General features: G+C 42.5%; 1 protein-coding gene across 33 annotated transcripts in view; it reads left to right on the plus strand.

The window, feature by feature from the left end:
- Nucleotides 1–19,462, plus strand: part of Dst (dystonin) — a 410,574-nt gene that overhangs the window by 273,040 nt on the left and 118,072 nt on the right. For 13 of the 33 annotated variants that reach the window (XM_074081831.1, XM_074081836.1, XM_074081834.1 and 10 more), the window contains 7 exons: nucleotides 2,412–5,123; nucleotides 8,534–8,662; nucleotides 10,603–10,691; nucleotides 11,622–11,754; nucleotides 12,991–18,423; nucleotides 18,553–18,702; nucleotides 19,202–19,417. In XM_074081831.1, the coding sequence (XP_073937932.1) occupies nucleotides 2,412–5,123; nucleotides 8,534–8,662; nucleotides 10,603–10,691; nucleotides 11,622–11,754; nucleotides 12,991–18,423; nucleotides 18,553–18,702; nucleotides 19,202–19,417 (8,862 nt within the window). Of the gene's footprint in view, nucleotides 1–2,411; nucleotides 5,124–5,688; nucleotides 8,663–10,602; nucleotides 10,692–11,621; nucleotides 11,755–12,990; nucleotides 18,424–18,552; nucleotides 18,703–19,201; nucleotides 19,418–19,462 lie in introns of those variants that run through there. The other 20 variants (XM_074081843.1, XM_074081846.1, XM_074081865.1 and 17 more) reach the window with 5 other exon arrangements.

Below are 19,462 nucleotides of genomic sequence, written 5' to 3' on the forward strand. Positions count from 1 at the left end.
GCAGGTGACTATAGATGATGGGGATGCTGCTGCTCATAAAGTGAAAGAACCAAAACAGCAGTTGACGCCTGCTGGATGTGACTTTCTTAGCTTTGGGAAATGTGACCACTCTTACGAACTATTTTAGTCTGTTCAGAATTCACAGTTACCTGCAATTAAACCACTAACATAGTTATTTCCAAGACTTTATAACCAACTCTCTTTATGCTTTGGAAGGAGAACCAGAATGTTTCTGACTGTCTTAACAACTGCATGCACCTCTTATAAATGGAAAAACATCACATTTTTACTAGTTTTCAAGAGACTTTTTCCACTTCAAATGGTCTGCATATCTTTTAAATTATATATGCCATTCTCTGAAATGTCAAAAATTTATAGCGATTTATAAAAACAATATAGTTAGGGAATACATGTAAAGACAGTAATTTCAAATGGATTTTAAAACCTGTCCATGTAAGGGCCATATTAGTTTTATATCCTGTAAAAGATATAAGCTCAATTTATAGACTCAAAGGAATGGTGTTTCTGAAACTGAGTCTTCAGAATCCACATGAAAAACCTTAATCTAAGAGCAGAGTGCTTCCTAATAAACATAAGAGGAAAGACAGATGGCAGATCATTTCAGAAGTATCAGATGTGATAAGGAGACTCTTTAGCCTTCATTGAGAGCAAACTATTTAAAAGTGAATCCCACTGGAGGAATCTTGAGGAAGTTATCTTTATGTGAAGAAGTTTGAGATCTATACGATAACAAGTCAGTAACTGGTCTAAATTATTTCAAGTAGGCTTTTTTTGGCATTTGCTAAAATAATCCAGAGTTATCCAGACAACATGAAATTGTTAACAAATCACAAAAATGACTCTTACCAGATCAGAGGGATCAGCAACGGATTTTTTTTTTTTTAAGGAAAAAAACATAGCTAAGGAAAAAAAAAGACTCAAAACTTCTTGGCAATAGCTAAGAAGTATGATTTAAAGGAGATTTGAAAAGGAACCTGGCAAAGACCCTCTTAGAAATGAGAAGAAAGATTAAAATCTCAATATTATAAATAGACAAATACTTTAGTGTCCCTAACAGTTCCTGATCCCAAAATAAAGAGAGTAGAGCATTGCACACAGCAGACTGATGAGCGCTGCTTCTACATGAATTCATATTAAAAACATATTTAGGTAGCAAAGGAAACAACTGAAATTCTCATCAACATTATTAGAGATAAAAAAAATTGAGGAAGTAAAATGAGATAGTCTGTGATAAATTCTTGAGATTCACCGAAGTATCTCGATAAAAACAAACCTATCTAAAATAATTTCTAAACTCCTGTTTGCATTGTTTCTGACTATGGTTACTTTGTGTCGATGTACAAAGCTAACAACACTGAGATGTTACCGAGACCTTAACTGGAATTATAGGCTAACCCTGATCGTGTGGTCCTACAGTCAGTGAGGCCTCCTCCCAGCTGAAATTGAATCATCGGTAGAATAAAAAGCTTTTCTTCTATTTTATTCAGTAATTTGCACTGAATCCCCGAGCATTTTAAAAGTGCTCATGTTTAACAACTGTCCTTGTGTTTATGGGGGTGTCTCAAGGCACTTGTCAAGGTGGACGGACACGTGAGGCAAATCGCTCACTACGAAGGCAGTGAGTATTCGAGGAGCCTCTTTGGGGCCATTACCGGGGCGGGAGCTGCCTTTGCATTAGCGATTCTCATTTTTTACAGTTCCCAGAATGTGGCAAGTATAAACTATAAGGGATTTGCCTTTAGACATTTCAAGTTTCTGTATCGTTTTCTTTCTTCCCTTGTTCAGTGGTGTTTCTTAATTCGCCTCTGTTCTGCATCTTGTTTCTTTCACCACAAAATGTGGGAAGTGTAAATACTACTTTAAACTTCCATTGCACTAGCTACTGAAAACTAAATTCTTTCATGTTGTTTGGTTCTTGTAAATGTGCGTTATCCTTAGCACGGAGGACCAAGGTAAAGCAAGAGCAGAAAGACCATCGCTATGGGAATTTTAGCTCCCGCTTGGTCACTCATCCATTGTATGAGTTTGCAAAGTTATTTTACCTCCGGTACCTCAAGTCTCATCTGTAAAACTTTGGGACCATTGCTACCTGTTCTGCAAGGTGCTTCCTTGCTGTCAAATCCTGAGCCAGCTGAATTTTAAAGTGAAATTATTCCTGAGGGATAGGAAAGATTCTGCAGAAAACCCATCCTGGTTTTCTGGCTCCTGCTGTCTTTCTGAAGCTTTCTCTACAAAGAAGGTGGTGCTGGTGGTGGTGGTGGCGGTGGTGGTGACGGCTTGTTCTGCACTGGATTCCCTTGCTTTTGTACGTCCTCTTAGGAACACTGCTTCAGGAGCTGTAAACACATTTGAATAGAGCAGGTTTGACAGTTTCGAACCGTCTCTTGTAGATGAAAAGGTGTAAGGAGTCCTCCGAACAGGGGGCCTATTGCAGTCTGCTTCAGCGCCAGAAGGCAACCATGATTGAGAACAGCAAACTTACAGGGAAGATAAGTGAACTGGAAGGCATGGTGGCGGAACTAAAGAAACAGAAGTCTCGGGTGGAGGAAGAACTTCCCAAGGTCAAGGAGGCTGCCGAGAATGAACTGAGAAAGCAGCAGAGAAGCGCGGAAGACATCGCCCTGCAGAAGCTGAGGGCCGAGAGCGAGGCGAAGCAGTACCGCCGGGAGCTGGAGGCCATCGGGAGAGAGAAGGAGGCCGCCGAGCGGGAGCTGGACAGGTTGAGGCAGCTCACCTCGGAGGCCGAGGCCAGGCGAGCGGCCGTGGAGGGGAACCTCCTGAGCTTCCGCAGGCAGCTGGAGGAGAACACCTGCACCAGAAGGACTCTGGAAGATCATCTGAAGAGGAAAGAGTCGAGTCTCAGCGACCTGGAGCAACAGAAAAACAAGTTAATGGAAGAATTAAGAAGAAAGAGGGACAATGAGGAGGAACTGCTGAGGCTGGTGAAGCAGATGGAGAAAGACCTTGTGTTTCAAAAACAGGAGGCAGAGAAACAGCTGAAGGAAAAGCAGAGAGTTGAACTGGAAGCCAGAAGAAAAATCACCGAAATTCAGTATTCTTGCAGAGAGAACGCACCGCCACCTGGCACGATCGCACAGGCCCCGTCATGCGAGGCCACGTCGGGCCTGCAGAGAGAGCGCGACAGGCAGAAAGAGGAGCTCAAGCAGCAGGTGGACAAACTCACTGTGGCCAACAGAAAGGCCGAGAACGACATGCGACAGCTGAAGTGCGAGCTGCACGCCCTCCAGCTGGAAAAGACCTCGTCCGAGGAAAAGGCCCACCTGCTGAAAGAGAAACTGGACGAAACAAACAGTGCCTTGAGGCGCCTGGCGCTGGAGCTGGAAAGGAAGGACCAGGTGGAGGAAGGCTACGCCCAGCAGCTCCGGGAACTCAGTAGGCAGCTGAACCAGACCACTGGGAAAGCAGAGGAGGTCATGCAGGAGGCCAACGACCTCAAGAAGGTCAAGCACGCTTACCAGCTAGAATTAGAGTCTCTCCATCACGAAAAGGGGAAGCTGCAAAGGGAAGTGGACAGGATGACCAGAGCCCACGCCATAGCCGAGAGGGACATTCAGCGTTTAAACTCCCAAGTTCGCTCTTCTCAGGATGAGAACGAATTCTCCAGTGAAAGAGGACGACTCTGCCAGGTGAAATCAGATCGTCTCAAAGAGCAGTTCGAGAAAAGCCACGAGCGGTTGCTTCAAAATATTAAAGCGGAGAAAGAAAATAACGATAAAATCCAAAAGCTCCAAGAAGAATTGGGGAAAAGCAGTGAGTGCGCAGAGATGCTGAAGCAAAAGGTCGATGCGCTCACGAGGCAGAACACCGAGACCAGATTAATGATGCAGAGAATTCAGGCAGAATCCCAGAACGTCGTTTTAGAGAAGCAAGCCATCCAGCGAAGATGCGAGGCGCTGAAAATGCAGGCAGATGGTTTTAAGGATCAGTTACGCAACACGAACGAACACCTGCACAAACAGACAAGAACCGAGCAGGACTTCCATAGAAAAATTAAAAGCCTCGAGGAAGATCTGGCCAAAAGTCAACATTTAGTCAGCGAATTCAAGCAGAAGTGTGACCGGCAAAACGAGATAATCCAGAACACGGAGAAAGAGGTCCGAAGTCTGAATGCTGAGCTGAACGCTTCCAAAGAGGAGAACCGACGCGGGGAGCAAAAGGCCCAGCTCCAGCAAGCCCAGGTGCAGGAGTTAAGTGACAGGCTGAAGCAGGTACAAGATGAGCTGCACTTGAAGACCATAGAAGAGCAGGTGACGCACAGAAAGATGGTTCTGTTTCAGGAAGAGTCTGACGAATTCAAGCGCTCAGCAGAGGAGTTTCGGAAAAAGATGGAGAAGTTAATGGAGTCCAAGGTCATCACTGAAAATGATATTTCAGGCATTAAGCTTGACTTTGTGTCTCTTCAGCAAGAAAACCTCAGAGCTCAAGAGAACGCTAGGCTTTGTGAGACAAACATTAAGGAAGTAGAGAGACAGCTTCAACGATACCGAGAGCAAGTGCAGCACGGGCAGCATGTGGAAGCAAACCACTACCAGAAATGCCGGAAGCTTGAGGATGAGCTGATGGCCCAGAAACGGGACGTTGAAAACCTGAAGCAGAAAATGGATCAACAGATAAAGGAGCACGAACATCAACTAGTTTTGCTGCAGTGTGAAATCCAAAAGAAGAGCACAGCCAAAGATTGCACCTTTATACCAGATTTTGAGACGATAGTGAAGGAGTGTCAGCACCCTGGAGAGCTCCCTTCGAGGAACACCGGGTACCTTCCCCCCACAACCAGGTCTCTGTTGAGGTGGACTCAGGAGCCACAACAGGTGGAGGAGAAATGGCAGATACCAAAAGAAGGCCAAATCCAACCTTCTGGGGCTCCCCTTGAGAACGAGAAAAGTCAGCGGTGTTACTCTGAGTATTTTTCCCAAATCAGCACTGAATTACAGATAACTTTTGATGAGACCAGTCCTATTACAAGGCTGTCAGACATAGAAAAGATAAGAGACCAAGCCCTGCATGGCTCCAGGCCACCTATCAGGTATCAAGATGACAAGCATGAAATGGAATTGGTGAAGCTTTTGACACCCTTAGAGGTATACTCTGTGTTCTGAGACCTTTCTTCTTTTATTTCTTTTCTCCCCTACACTGTATTTTTATTACTTTGTTGTGTTAGGCTCTCTGTGGTTCTGAGAGTAAAATAATCTGATAATTTTATAGTGATATACCTGAATTTTCATTATAAATGATCATTCTTTAATTTGTGAATGTTTGAGAGTAAATACACAGATTTAATGGGTAAACTGTTATATCTGTGGGGATATATTTTTTAAATGTGACTATTTAACAAAAAAACAAAAAACTAAAAGAACCAACCAAGCAGTAAACTTTAACTTCTAACCTATTTTGTGGCCAAATTTCACCTAAATCTTTTTTCCATCATACCATTTTAATATCCTGTCATCTAAAGTAAATAAACTTCACACTGTCAAAATACTACTACTTATTCCCAACACCCCCCAGCACACACACACCTTGGTTTGAAATTTTTCTTCTCTTCTCTTTGTCATTCAAGGGATTGTGTTTGTATTGAGAATGTTCAGAAAAGGAACATGCTGTGCCTTAGGTGACTTTTTAACATCTTAAACATTCCTGTTCCAGATAGCTAAGAACAAGCAGTATGACATGCATACAGAAGTCACAACATTAAGACAAGAAAAGAGCCCCGTTGGCAGTGGTGACGAATGGATGTTGGAAGGGTGCAGAGCATCTGGTGGACTCAAGAGGGGAGATTGCCTTACGAAAGGCTTAGAAACAGAGACTTTGCAGAACTCTGGCAGCGATCATGCGTGCTCTGTGAGGGATGATGAGTTTAAATTCCAAGGGCTCAGGCACACGGTAACAGCTCGGCAGTTGGTGGAAGCTAAGCTTCTGGACATGAAGACTGTTGAGCAGCTGCGATGTGGTCTGAAGACTGTAGAAGAAGTTCAGAAAACTCTCGGCAAGTTTTTGACCAAGGCCTCATCCATTGCAGGGCTTTATCTAGAATCCACAAAAGAGAAGATTTCATTTGCTTCAGCAGCCAAGAAAATCATAATAGACAAAATGATGGCTGTAGCCTTTTTAGAAGCTCAGGCTGCAACAGGTTTTATAATCGATCCCATTTCAGGTCAGACATACTCTGTGGAAGACGCCGTTCTTAAAGGGATCGTTGACCCTGAATTCAGAGTTAGGCTCCTTGAGGCAGAGAAGGCAGCCCTGGGCTATCCGTGTGCCTCTAAGACCCTGTCAGTGTTTCAAGCCATGGAAAATAGAATGTTGGACAGGCAGAAAGGTAAACACATCTTGGAGGCCCAGATTGCCAGTGGGGGCGTCATCGATCCTGTGAGAGGCATTCGTGTTCCCCCAGAGATCGCTGTGCAGCAGGGATTGCTAAATAACGCTATCTTACAATTTTTGCACGAGCCATCCAGCAACACCAGAGTCTTCCCCAATCCCAATAACAAGCAGGCTCTGTATTATGCAGAATTACTGCGAATGTGTGTCTTCGATGTAGGTTGCCAGTGCTTTCTGTTGCCAGTGGGGGAAAGGGACATTTCCAATCTCAATGTAGAGAAAACTCATAAGATTTCCGTGGTAGACATTAAAACAGGAGCAGAACTGACTGCCTACGAAGCTTTCCAGAGAAATCTAATTGAGAAAAGTGTTTATCTTGAACTCTCAGGACAGCAGTATCAGTGGAAGGAAGCCACATTTTTTGAATCCTACGGGCGTCCTTCTTACATGCTGACAGATACTAAAACTGGCTTACTTTTCAATATTGATGAGGCCATAGAGCAGGGCACAATTGATAAGGCCTTGGTCACAAAGTATCAGGAAGGCCTCGTCTCCCTGACAGAGCTTGCTGACTCGCTGCTGAGCCGGTTAGCTCCCAAGAAGGATTTGCACAGTCCCATTGCTGGCTCTTGGCTGACCGCTAGTGGGGAAAGGATCTCCTTGTTAAAGGCTTCCCGTAGAAACCTGGTTGACCGGATTACTGCCCTTAGATGCCTTGAAGCCCAAGTCAGTACGGGGGGGATCATTGATCCCCTCACTGGGAAGAAGTACAGGGTGGCCGAGGCTTTGCACAGAGGCCTGGTTGATGAGGGCTTTGCCCAGCAGCTGCGGCAGTGTGAATTAGTCATCTCAGGAATCAGCCATCCCGGCACGAGCAAAACCATGTCGGTGGCGGAAGCTGTGAGTGCGAACATCATTAGCAAGGAGATGGGAATGCGGTGTCTGGAATTTCAGCACTTGACAGGGGGCTTGATAGAGCCACAGGCTCACTCCCGCCTGTCCATAGAAGAGGCTCTCCAAGTAGGTATCATAGATGTCCTCATAGCTACCAGACTCAAAGACCAAAAGTCCTATGTCAGAAATATAATATGTCCCCAGACCAAAAGAAAGTTGACTTACAAGGAGGCCTTAGAAAAAGCTGATTTTGATTTCCACACGGGACTTAAACTGTTAGAGGTGTCTGAGCCCTTGATGACAGGAATTTCTAGCCTTTACTATTCTTCCTAAAGGGACATGCTACCTAGCTTCATGCAGGGGACAGTGCTGGCTGGCTTGTGGCTTCTGCTTAGAGCCGATGGTGTTGACTAAACATGTAGACCAGGAATCGTGTCACCAGCTCCAAGCCCTGAAAATAACAAAAGATTTACAATGGTTCCATTTAGCTTTGAGAGTGGGTTTTTGAACCTTACCCACATGAAAACAAGCATGCTACCTAGAATATGGGATAAGCCTGAACTTCCACCACGTTCACAGCATCATGTCCTCTCATGGGATAGATCCACCCCCATTTAGTAAATGACACTTTGTGCTCCTGAAAGCGCTCTTCACGAAGCACCGTGGAATCAAAGAGAAAGAAGTGGATCTGTTCCCACACCCACAAGGCTTCAGCGTTGGAGACTGCTTCGGAAACAAAAAGTTTTGAGTTTTCCTGTGTGTGGTAACCGTCTTTGCAGTTTAAGATGTTTACCATAATCTCTCATTTTTTAGCTGAGACTTTGGAATTAAAAGCTAATGTTCTGATTGTACTGTGTGTTGGGGGGGGTACTTCCTCATTCTGTGCATTTTTCATCTGTGTGCAGATACGCTGTTCTTTTCAGCTTTCCATTGTCTCCCGCTTCTCTGTCAGGTCAGGTCAAGCAGCATCATAAGCTAATGCAAAGGCAACTCTTCAAACACCTTTTGTGCCTCACGAATAAAGGTGTAGCATTTCCTTGTCAAATCAATGGGACAGCTGGGAGGTTAAGCCAGTGATTAAAGAACTTTTGTCACAGCTTTCTTTGCTACCGTACACATATGGAAGTTCCCCTGTCACATGGCAGGGTGAACGTGGTTAAGCAAGTGAATAAAATATCTCAGTAACCTTGGGTTCTTGTTTTCAGTGGGGATGTTAGTTCAGTAGCTCAGTCATTTACTGGAATGTATCTTTTTTTTAACCACTCACACCCGTCAGAAGTCACTGGAAGAAGAAAAGAAAGAGCATGTTGAAAAAGCCAAAGAATTGCAGAAATGGGTTTCCAATATCAGCAAGACATTGAGAGATGGGGAGAAGGCTGGAAAACCTCTCTTCTCTAAGCTGAAGGTATTCACAGAGGTCCTGGCATCACAATAACCTAACTGTGGGGAGAATTTCCAGAGTTGATACAGTCCACCTAAGCACTGAGTTTAATTCTTCACCTTAATTTCCCCCAGTTTTATAAACACTTACAATGAAGATCGGAGAGGTTAGGTAACCCAAGGAATCCCACTTAGTATGTGGTGGAAGAAGGCGTGTCTGATTCCAGTCTGAACTATATGTGCTATTGCTTCTCCTATGGTTAATCTGTCCCAGTTACTGTGAGAATTGCTGAAGAGCAGTCTTCCTGTTTTCAGGGCCACAGTAACCCATGCACTCCACGTCACAAAGATACTCGGTCTCTTTCTTACAGTGGTAAACAACACAAGTTTCTGAACAAGGAGGGTGAAAGCTAGCATGTTAACCTGGGAGTATTGACTTTAATTGCACTTTCCTGGATTGCTGTTCCAATTTCATAAGGAAGTGCCTATAGCCAGTCACTGGAAAGTAGGTTCTTTCCCTTACCTGAGTGAATTCCTTAGTCCTGTGGGCTCTCTAGCCTACTAGCACTAGTTATATGGCTGCAGCTGTAAGACCTGACACTCCATGATGTACCACTGGACACTCCCAGGACATTTCTACTGAGGTGTAAATTCTAGTAGTGCTGCTACTGATGGTAGGAATTGCCACTGTATTTAAAAATTAAATTTTTACCAAGATAAGCTGTTACTTGATGTTTGGAAATTTTAGAGGCTATTATTTAATCTCAATATTTAGTTTGTCTTCCAGTTCTGCCTCTATACTCACTTGCCATCCATTGACATGGACACTATAGATGTGATTTAACAGGGGAAAACCTCAATGTTGTATGTAATTTTGCCCACAGTATATGGCAAATATTCCTGATTTGGGGTTCCCTCTTGGAGAAGTTAGCTTATAGTTCTACAAGAAATGAGAAGTTGGGAAGCATTTACCCCTAAACCTTTAAAGTAATTTAATCCCAATACTTAATTTAAAATATCTTCTCTCCTCAAATAAGAAACCAACCAATAGGCATAGAAGCCTCAGCAAAGATCTCCTGGGAGAACACATTTCTTTTCAGAAACCTGGATCTTAAATCCAGAATGTCTACATTCTGTAGTTTCAAATTCTCCAAAACATTGTTAAGTCAGATTTAAATCTAGTCCTCATCAAAGTAGATGTAGATCGTAGCCTTACTTAAAACTCTCCAAGAACACTTTATCTCTGTTAAAAAAAAATCTCAGTAAATTCATGTACATACCGAGCGTGTCCGAGAAAATTCCATTTGGTCTCATGAGTGCCTGTGGGCACGCCGAGCAGTCAGCTAGACGGATGGAGGTAATAATATTCCCATTGACACATTTTTCTCCCATTTCTGCTCGTTTAAAAGAACAACTGGTTTCTAAAATTAGGTGTTCAGAAATGACAGTGTTACAACTGCGTGCTTTCCCCCGAGCTCATCAACTTTACTTCTCTGATTGCCACGGGTGACTTTTACAACAGAGTCTTAGCATTTCGTGTTGATATGCAGATACTGAGTAAGCCCTTTACCATAGTTTTTTCTGAAGGAGCGTTGTGCTTTGGAGCTTGGGGGAGGAAGATACGCTTTGGAGGTAGTGTTCCATATTCACATCTTTTTGAGTACTGTCAGGTACAAGAAAAACATTGGGCCATTGCTGGAACCTTTGGCCACCAGGGTGTTGAGGCCACTTTTCTTCAAGGTGGGGCATGGACAAACACAGATCCTAAATACTGCATTGTTGTTTCTTCATGAAAATGATGACATTAAGAAGAGAGAGATGCTCTCCTTGTGCATTATCTACACCTATGGACTGCTAAGGATAGACTTGTCATTTGAGTCTTGATTAAAACTTGACTTTTAGAAATGACTGTTGTCTTGTCCTTTTGAGGGGAGAGAGTTTGAATGTGCTTTCTGTACCTTACAGATTTCCAGTGAGGAAATATCAACTAAGAAGGAACAATTATCTGAAGCCCTTCAAACCTTGCAGCTTTTTTTGGCTAAACATGGAGACAAGTACGTTGGTCTTCATTAGCTCTTTTATTCCTGGGAGAACACATTTCTTTTCAGAAACCTGGATCTTAAGTCCTTAGTATGTCTACATTCTGTAGTTTCAAATTCTCCAAAACATTGCTAAGTATTGTTAAGTTTTCAAGGTAAGGACATCAGCTTAAAACATTCAGCAGAGCAAAAGATGGTAAATTTTCATTGAAATTTTACAAGTGGAATGCAAACTAATCACAATTTACTTAATGGAAAGAGTATAAACTTAGTAATTAATGTTCACTTCTGGTCTTCACCTGAACTCTGAAATGTACCTACTGTCCTCATATGTTACTGATAAGAAAACAGGCACAGAGGAGTTAGGGTTAGTAAGGACTGAGTGGCTGCTATGTTCTTTATTTTCTTCACTATGGTTTTTCATATTCTGGTCCTGATTTTTTTTTTTTTTTTAACAACAAGTCACTTCACTTCATATATTTGAACATTCCTCAGACTGGGAAGGAATGCACCCTTGTCTTAAACCTTTTTCAGTCGTGCTCTTTGGGATTACTTCTTAGAGGATCAGGTTAATTTCCATGTAAATTTCCTCAGTATTGATCCTTCAGTTTAAATAAGTTCCATTTTGAGATTGCTGCCCACTGTTCTTTTCCATTTGGGGACTGATGACAGTCATTGCCTCATCAGATTACAGCAGTGATTATTTTGGAAATTTGTAGAGGAGTAGATACATTAACTTGCATCCTTTTCTTCAGTTTCTTTCTCAGACAAGGGAAAATTCCTAGATGGTTTTAGGGCCATTTTTACTTTGATACACAGTCATTGCAGTTCCTGAGCAGTATGTATGTGGGGACTGTGTTTTAAGATCTGGTGATGTTGAACCTAACATACCATTTTTATACCTGAGACTGACATTACTCTTTTCATACTTTACGGTTGTCACAGAATGACAGAAGAAGAAAGAAATGAATTGGAAAAGCATGTGAAAACTCTTCAGGAAGGTTATAATTTATTCAGTGAATCTCTGAATCAATTGCAAGAATCACAGACCTCAGGAGATGTCAAGCTAGAGGAGAAGGTAATACCTGTCAAACACGAGGCTGTTCCAAGGAACCTAGTTTGATTGCATGGCTGTGAATATCTATGTCAATAATAAAGAAATCACCTTGGATTTTCTACATGGATAAAATATGGATGGAGTTTATTTAAAGTTTGAGATTTTAATGTTTATTAAATCCAGCCTTACACATGCTGACTGTCAGTTTCTACGACATCTTAATCTCTGCCTTGCATGGTGAAAGAAAAAAGTCATTCATTTTTCTAATTCCACTCTACAAAAGCCATTCTTCTCCTTTTATATTGAGTATTTTATTACAAAACATAATGTCATGAAAGAGCCAGAGACTGGGTGTGGTGGTGCACATCTATAATCTAGTACTAGGGAGCCTGAGGCAGGAGGATTGCAAGTTCAAGGCCAGCAAGATCCTGTCTTTAAAAAAAAAAAGAAAAGAAAAAAAGCCTGTGGGTCATCTCCAAAGTGGCATTGACACACCGTGGAGTTGATTTTCAGAGTATCCATGAGAGTTACTTGAATGACTAACAATGGGATCTTCCCTTGTTGTTTGAGTGATATGAGGCCATATGGTAACGTGAAGATGCCTAAGCTCTTCTCAGAAGATAACAGAAATCACCAACAGTTGGGCTGTACCTTAAATATTTTAAACTCTGCAATGCCTGTCAATGTGTCCAACTGGATATTCAGTAGTCAAAAATTATATTTAATTCAATTTCATTATTCCTGGGAATACTTTCCACATAATTATAATTTGCCACATTTGGGGGTATGTAACAGTTTTTCTGGTTCCTTAGTCATCGCCTGTCCTTGAAGAAGTCTGTATGCTGTAAACATTGGTAGCATGGGGTTTGTCACTCTCTCATGTCACTAGACTCTAATCTCAGCCAAATGCAGAAAGCATGATTGCCTTCTAGGTGTGTGCTGTCTTTTCTCACTGTCGTCATCTCCTCTGTTGTGTCCTCACTAACCTGGTTAATGTACACGATGTGAAGTTTTCAATTCACAGATGCATGTTTTCAAAGCTTTTGTCACATGCTGAGCTGTTGATAGATCACTGACATAGATCACTTGTGCATTTGAGCTGCCTAACATTCACATCACTCCTGTGCCTTGGTAAGTAGAGGATTTTTATCATGCAGTGTATTATTAAAAAAAAAAAACAAAAACAAACTAAGTTGCATGAACTCTGCCCACTCCAGGGTAACAGACTGATCTGAGCCATCTGCCTTTTCCTTTCAGCTGGATAAAGTGATTGCAGGCATCATTGATCAGACAACCGAGGAAGTCCTTTCGGTCTTTCAGGCAGTTTTAAAAGGCCTTATTGACTATGACACAGGAATTAGGTTGCTTGAGACACAGCTAATAATTTCTGGCTTAATTTCACCAGAATTGAGAAAGTGCTTTGACCTCAAAGATGCCAAAAGTCATGGTCTTATTGATGAACAAATTCTGTGCCAACTCAAAGAGCTACATCAAGCTAAGGAGATCATTTCTACTGTGTCATGTACAACAATTCCTGTTCTAGATGCTCTGGCTCAGGGCATGATATCAGAATCCATGGCTGTCAGGGTCCTTGAGATCCAGCTCTCCACAGGCTTTCTGATTGTTCCTGCCACGGGAGAGCAGTGGACCCTACAGAAGGCTTTTCAGCAGAACCTGGTCTCCTCTGCCTTGTTTTCTAAAGTCCTGGAAAGACAAAATCTGTGCAAAGACCTTATTGACCCTTGCACATCTGAGAAGGTGTCTTTAACCGATATGGTACAAAGGAGTATTTTGCAGGAAGGCACGGGGATGTGGCTTCTACCTGTGAGGCCACAAGAAGGGGGCAGAATAACATTAAAATGTGGGAGAAGCATAAGCATTTTAAGAGCAGCCCATGAAGGGCTCATAGACCGTGAAACCATGTTCAGGTTATTAGGCGCACAGCTTCTGTCTGGCGGTTTGATCAATTGTGACTCTGGCCAAAAAATGACAGTGGAAGAAGCCATGGCAGATGGGGTGATTGATAGAGACACTGCCAGCGGTATCCTCACATACCAGGTTCAGACGGGTGGGATCATCCACGCAAACCCCGCTAAGCGCTTAACTGTTGATGAAGCAGTCCAGTGCGACCTGATAACTTCCAGCAGTGCTCTCTTGGTCCTCGAGGCTCAGCGAGGCTATGTTGGACTCATTTGGCCCCACTCAGGTGAAATATTCCCAGCATCTTCTTCTTTGCAGCAAGAGTTGATTACAAATGAATTGGCCTACAGAATCCTGAATGGCAGACAGAAAATAGCTGCTCTGTATATTCCAGAAAGCTCTCAAGTCATTGGTTTGGATGTTGCTAAGCAGCAAGGAATTATAGATAATCACACGGCATCAATTTTAAAAAATATAATACTGCCAGATAAAATGCCAGATTTAGGAGACTTAGACGCTTGTCAAAATGCTAGGAAATGGCTTTCTTTCTGTAAATTCCAGCCATCTACAGTTCACGACTACCGCCAGGAAGAGGATGTGCATGATGGTGAAGAGCCTGTAGTAAGTCAGAGTTCAGAGCATGTTAAAAAATTATTCCTATCCTATTTGATGGTAAATAGCTACATGGATGCCAATACAGGGCAAAGGCTCTTGCTGTACGATGGAGACTTGGATGAGGCTGTGGGTATGCTAATGGAAGGCTGTGGTGCAGAGTTTGATGAGGGCACACCCATGAAAGAAAGTCTTCATGTCTCCAGCTTCCCTGGTGTGTTTCATAATAACGCCTCAAGAACAGAAAAGGATGAGTGTACAGCCTCACCAGCTGGCTTTGAGAAATACCATCACAGAGAACCTGAATGCAAAGACACTCCTGGAAATAGAAAGTATGCCATAAATGAAGAGTTTGATGAAATGGGAAATAATAGCAGTAGTGAAATTTATCAGTCAGAAAACCTGGAGAATACAATAGCAACCAGTCATACAGTTAATAGTGCCACACAGACTGAACGATTTACAGAAGCTAGCATGCTTAGACATGACTCTGAACGCACAGTTAAGAACTGTGAAAACAAAAGTCAACTTGAAACAAATGAACATGGAGATGAATGTGGTCATTCTAAAGACACCCAAAGCTTTGCAAGTGATTTGATAAAAAGTCCTATTGTGAAATCAAGTGCTAGTAGACTCTTGGATCCTAGTGACAGTGAGAATGAGGATAACGACAATCTGGAGTCATCCATCTTTGGCTATTCCCCCAGGCTGAGTGCTTTGTTAAGTCAGGATAAACTGAGGCAGAGTCAGGGAGGCTTCTATAATATGCACACCACAGAAAACTGTGGAAATAAATGTGAAGCCTCTACATTGTCCTCCAATGACCAAATCATGTTATCAGATCAAAGAATGGGGGAGAAATTTCAAGACCAGTTCCTGGGAATTGCAGCTATTCACATCAGTCAGGGGGAGCACTCTGAACAAAATGCTTTAAAAACTGGTTGTGACAATTACAGTGAGACATGCATGTCATCTACTTCTGGTGACGGTAAAAATGTGCCTACTGCTTCTCAGCATAAACCCAAGGATGAGCAAAGTGAGCGTGAAGTGGCTGAGTCCCCCTGTGCCCTGACTCGCGGGGATGGATCTGAAGATGCAGGCACATCTCCATGGCATGGAAAAGCCATCAGTGCGGCTGACTATGAAACGTCACTGCTGGGTGACCAGAGTGACACAGGAACAGACACTGATAGTGACGATGATTTTTATGACACACCTTTGTTTGAGGATGATGACCATGATTCTCTGCTCCTTGACAGCAATGACTGTGACTGTCTGCAACCTGAGGACTATGACACACTGCAAGAGGAAAACGATGAGATCTCTCCTCCTGGTGATGTTTTTTATGATGCTTCAAAAGAGAACGAGCATCCTCTGGTGCCCGTAGGAGGACCAGTTGACAACTTAAGAGTGAGGGGCAAAGCACTGTGTCTTCAGGATTTTCTCATACATGTGGAGAAAGATGAGTTAGATTCTGGTGACAAAGACTACTTGAGTTCAGTTGGCTCAGACAAGGTGAATGTACAGTCAGTGGAAACTCTGTCAGAAGGGGAAAATGCAATTGACGGTGAAAGTGATGAGTACAAGTCATGGACTGATCATGAAATAATGGGGAGGGAAGAGAGCTTTGATACTTCATTAGAACTTGATGACACTGGCAGCTGGAGAGCAAGAAAAGAAGACTTTTTAACTGGCCAAGAATTTCAGTCTGATACTAATCATTTAGATTCTGTGCAAAGTGAAGAAAATTCTGGGGATTATATGTGTGACAGTATTGATCAGGATGATGGCAATTACCATGACTACAGCAGCAATGATAGTGGTGATGAAGGAGGCGGAGGAGTGGGAGATGAGAGTGGGAAACCCCTGTGCCAAGATGAAGCTGAAGATGTCCAGTCATGCACCACCCCTGTGAAGGAAGTCAGTGATGAAAACCAAAGCATTAATAAAATGATACTGCTGGATAAAAGGCAGAATTGCAGTTCTTCAGGAACACAGCAAAGTGTGAGTGCCTTACAGCTAGAATCAACCAGTATGAGTTGCTTAGTTACAGAAAAAAGCAACCTTCCAAAACAGTCAACTGAGACCATTGGAAAAAGCACAGAAAATCTGTTGAGTCATGAGATGGCACTTAGAGAAATGTTTCTGCTGGTCACTAAAGACACTGGGCCAGAAAAAACAACTGAAGGTATTTTATATAATAATAACAGTCCAACCTCTGAATCAGGTGATGATCAAATGCATACAGAGATCAAGTTGATTCAAGGCCCAGAATCTGTTTGCTCTGTGAAGTGTGGAGCTCACTGTCTTGAGGATGGGATAGGCAGAGTCAACTTATCTTCTGATAAAATCATTTGTTCTGAGCCCGAGGTGATAGGAATACCTTTTGAGGAAAGCCACTTGCCATCCAAAGCTTCTGTAACTGGCAGGGATCACCAAGGAAATAGAAGAGATCCAGTTATAGGGGGTGGCAGAAACAGTGTATTAATAGAAGATGAAACATCAGTTCAGAAAATGGGCTCAGGTAAAGGAGAAGAGCTTACAGAAAATCCAGAAGAAGAAAATAGATACCTCAAACTTTCGCCTAATGGGAATACAAGGGAGAGTCTCAATTTAATTAACAGTCAGATTCCATTTCCCCAAGCCACAGACAGTGAGGAACTTCATCAGAAAGAGAGCCTTAAAAAAGCAACTGTGACTCTTAAAGAGGAACCAAAGCATAGTATACAAACAGTGATTAGCAAAAGTCCTGTTCGATTTGAGAATCTTGAAGACATATTTGACACATCAGTTTCCAAAGTGATTAGTGATCGCGTTACTTCAGATATTAGATGGCCTGGAGGAAATAACGGTGTTGAGAAAGATTCATTCTCTGAAGCACCTGAGAAAGACCTGGATCTGTGTACTCTTTTAAAACCTTGTGCTAAAAATGTGAACGTACAAGAAGTGCTGAAACCAAATGAAGATATCCCAGGTCGTGTTTTAAAAGCTACCTCTCCCATGAAAGATGATTTACAGCTTGGAGTTGACAGTGCAAAAGAGAAGTGGGTTCCTACCCAAGAAGACAGGTCTCTAAGTGAGAGGGGCCAGAGCGATGATCTTTGTACTAAAGAAAGTGGCTCACAAGGAGAAACAGGAATTTCTCAGTTCACATCAGAAAATAACAAAACTACACCTTCAATCTCACCTCTTAAAAATGTAGAAGACCTTGGGGAAAATACTGAATTTGTGCAGTCAGAACTCTGTACAACAAATGGAGTAAAAAATGACCCCAATCGCACTTTAGAGCTGGACTACTCTCTGATAGAAAGTAGCAACAAGAAGAAAAGAGTTGAGAAACAGCCACCAAAAGAACAAGACTTATCTCCAAGACGCCAAGTAAAGGAGGCCCAAATTCCTGAATCATCTGAGGTATTAGTGAAAGATGTAAAGGATAGCTTAAAAAGCAGACTGAAAGAAGGTCAGATGAGTCCTTGGGAGATGGGAGACCTTTCAGCTTGTGCAGACACTGAAGTTTTCATTCAGAACTTAATTAAAACAATTGTTTCATCAAAGTTGGTGAATGAAGCATCCAGTGTATCCAACGACTCTAAAATGAATGACTTCCCTGGAGTTTCCCCCATGAATAACTCATCGGAACTGAAGGGAGAGAATAGAGATGGTCCTTTGTGTGTTGGGAATCTTAAGTTTGAGTGTCTCCTTGATATGCTGAAACAAAACCAACATAGCCAGGAAATTACGGGAGTGTTTGAGTTGATGCAAGAACTGACTCGGGGAAAGTATGATCTGGACAAAAGAGGTATTTCATCTGTAATGCTTCCACTGCAACTTGAAGATATTTTCTACAAGCTGCTTACTGGGGGCTATTCAGAAAAAGGAGAACAGGCGGGAGACTTGAATCAGAGATCAGGTACTGCTTCTCAGATGGTGGAAGAAGAGCCACATGGTCTTTTTGGTGATCTGAAAAGCAAAGAAGAAAACCATTGTTCCTTTAATTCACAAACCATGAAAGAATTTGGGCTAGAAAGCTCTACTGCGTGTGCACCAGTGTTGCCAAGAGATGAGAAGACTGAAGGACTAGGCAGTCATCTCCCAGGCCACTTGGAATGTATTTCTGGGTCAAAAGAAATGACTTCTGCGGATAGCTCAAGGGAAAAAGTAAGTCGTTTTATACATTTTCTATGGAAGTACCTGTGTGAAACATTTGGGTATAATCCTATACATTTCATTTGCTTTTTAAAGTCTGCATAAAGGCTACTGAATTGTAACATCTGAATTTGCTCTCAGTTTTCCAGTGAGTTGCAACAGTGTTCCCAGCACACTGAAAAAATGCATGAGTATTTGACTTTGCTTCAAGATATGAAACCCCCTTTAGACACCCAGGAGTCTGTGGATAGCAATCTAGAAGCTTTGAAGCATCAACTTAAACAGTTAGAGGTAAGAATTGTGTGCTGCTGTGCTCACCAGCTTTTCCTTCAGTAGAACAGATACCTGAGATGATCAACTAATAAAGATAGTGGGTTTATTTGGGCTCAGAGTTTGAGAGATTCTAGTCCTTGATCCACTGGTCCTGTTTACACCTGGGCAAGCAGCACATTGTGGTGGGGTGTACATGGCAGAGCAAAACCACTTACTTTGTGACTGAAGAGCAAAGGAAAGAGAAGGAGACTGGGATCCCATAGTACCCTTTAAGGGCACTCCCAGTGACCTGAAAGACTCCCACTAGGTCCCACCTCTAAAAGTTCCTCTCACTTCCCCAAAATAATAAGCTGGGAAACAGGACGTGGACCTTCAGGGACGTTCCAGATCCAAACTGTTGCAGCTGCCTATTTGATGTTAGATTCGCAAAGAATGAGTACTTTGCTTTCGTGTTTTATATTTGTGTTTTTCACGAACTAGTAAATGAATCTGGAAAAAAATGTCTCTTTCTTTGCAGACATTTGAATTGGGATTGGCGCCAATTGCTGTGATTCTAAGGAAAGATCTGAAGTTGGCAGAGGAGTTCTTACAGTCTCTTCCCAGTGACTTTCCCAGAAGCCATCTGGAGAAGCTGAGGATGGGCCACCAGCGCCTGTGGACTGCCTTCTCCTCCCTCAGCAGTGCATCTTCCGAAAGAATGAGGCAGACCGTGCTTGCAGTTGACTCTGAAATGGTAGGCATACGAGGGAAAATTTTGAATCTTAAATAAAATTTGAAC

Source organism: Castor canadensis, chromosome 8, assembly GCF_047511655.1.
Source record: "Castor canadensis chromosome 8, mCasCan1.hap1v2, whole genome shotgun sequence".
Taxonomy (NCBI): Eukaryota; Metazoa; Chordata; class Mammalia; order Rodentia; family Castoridae; genus Castor; species Castor canadensis.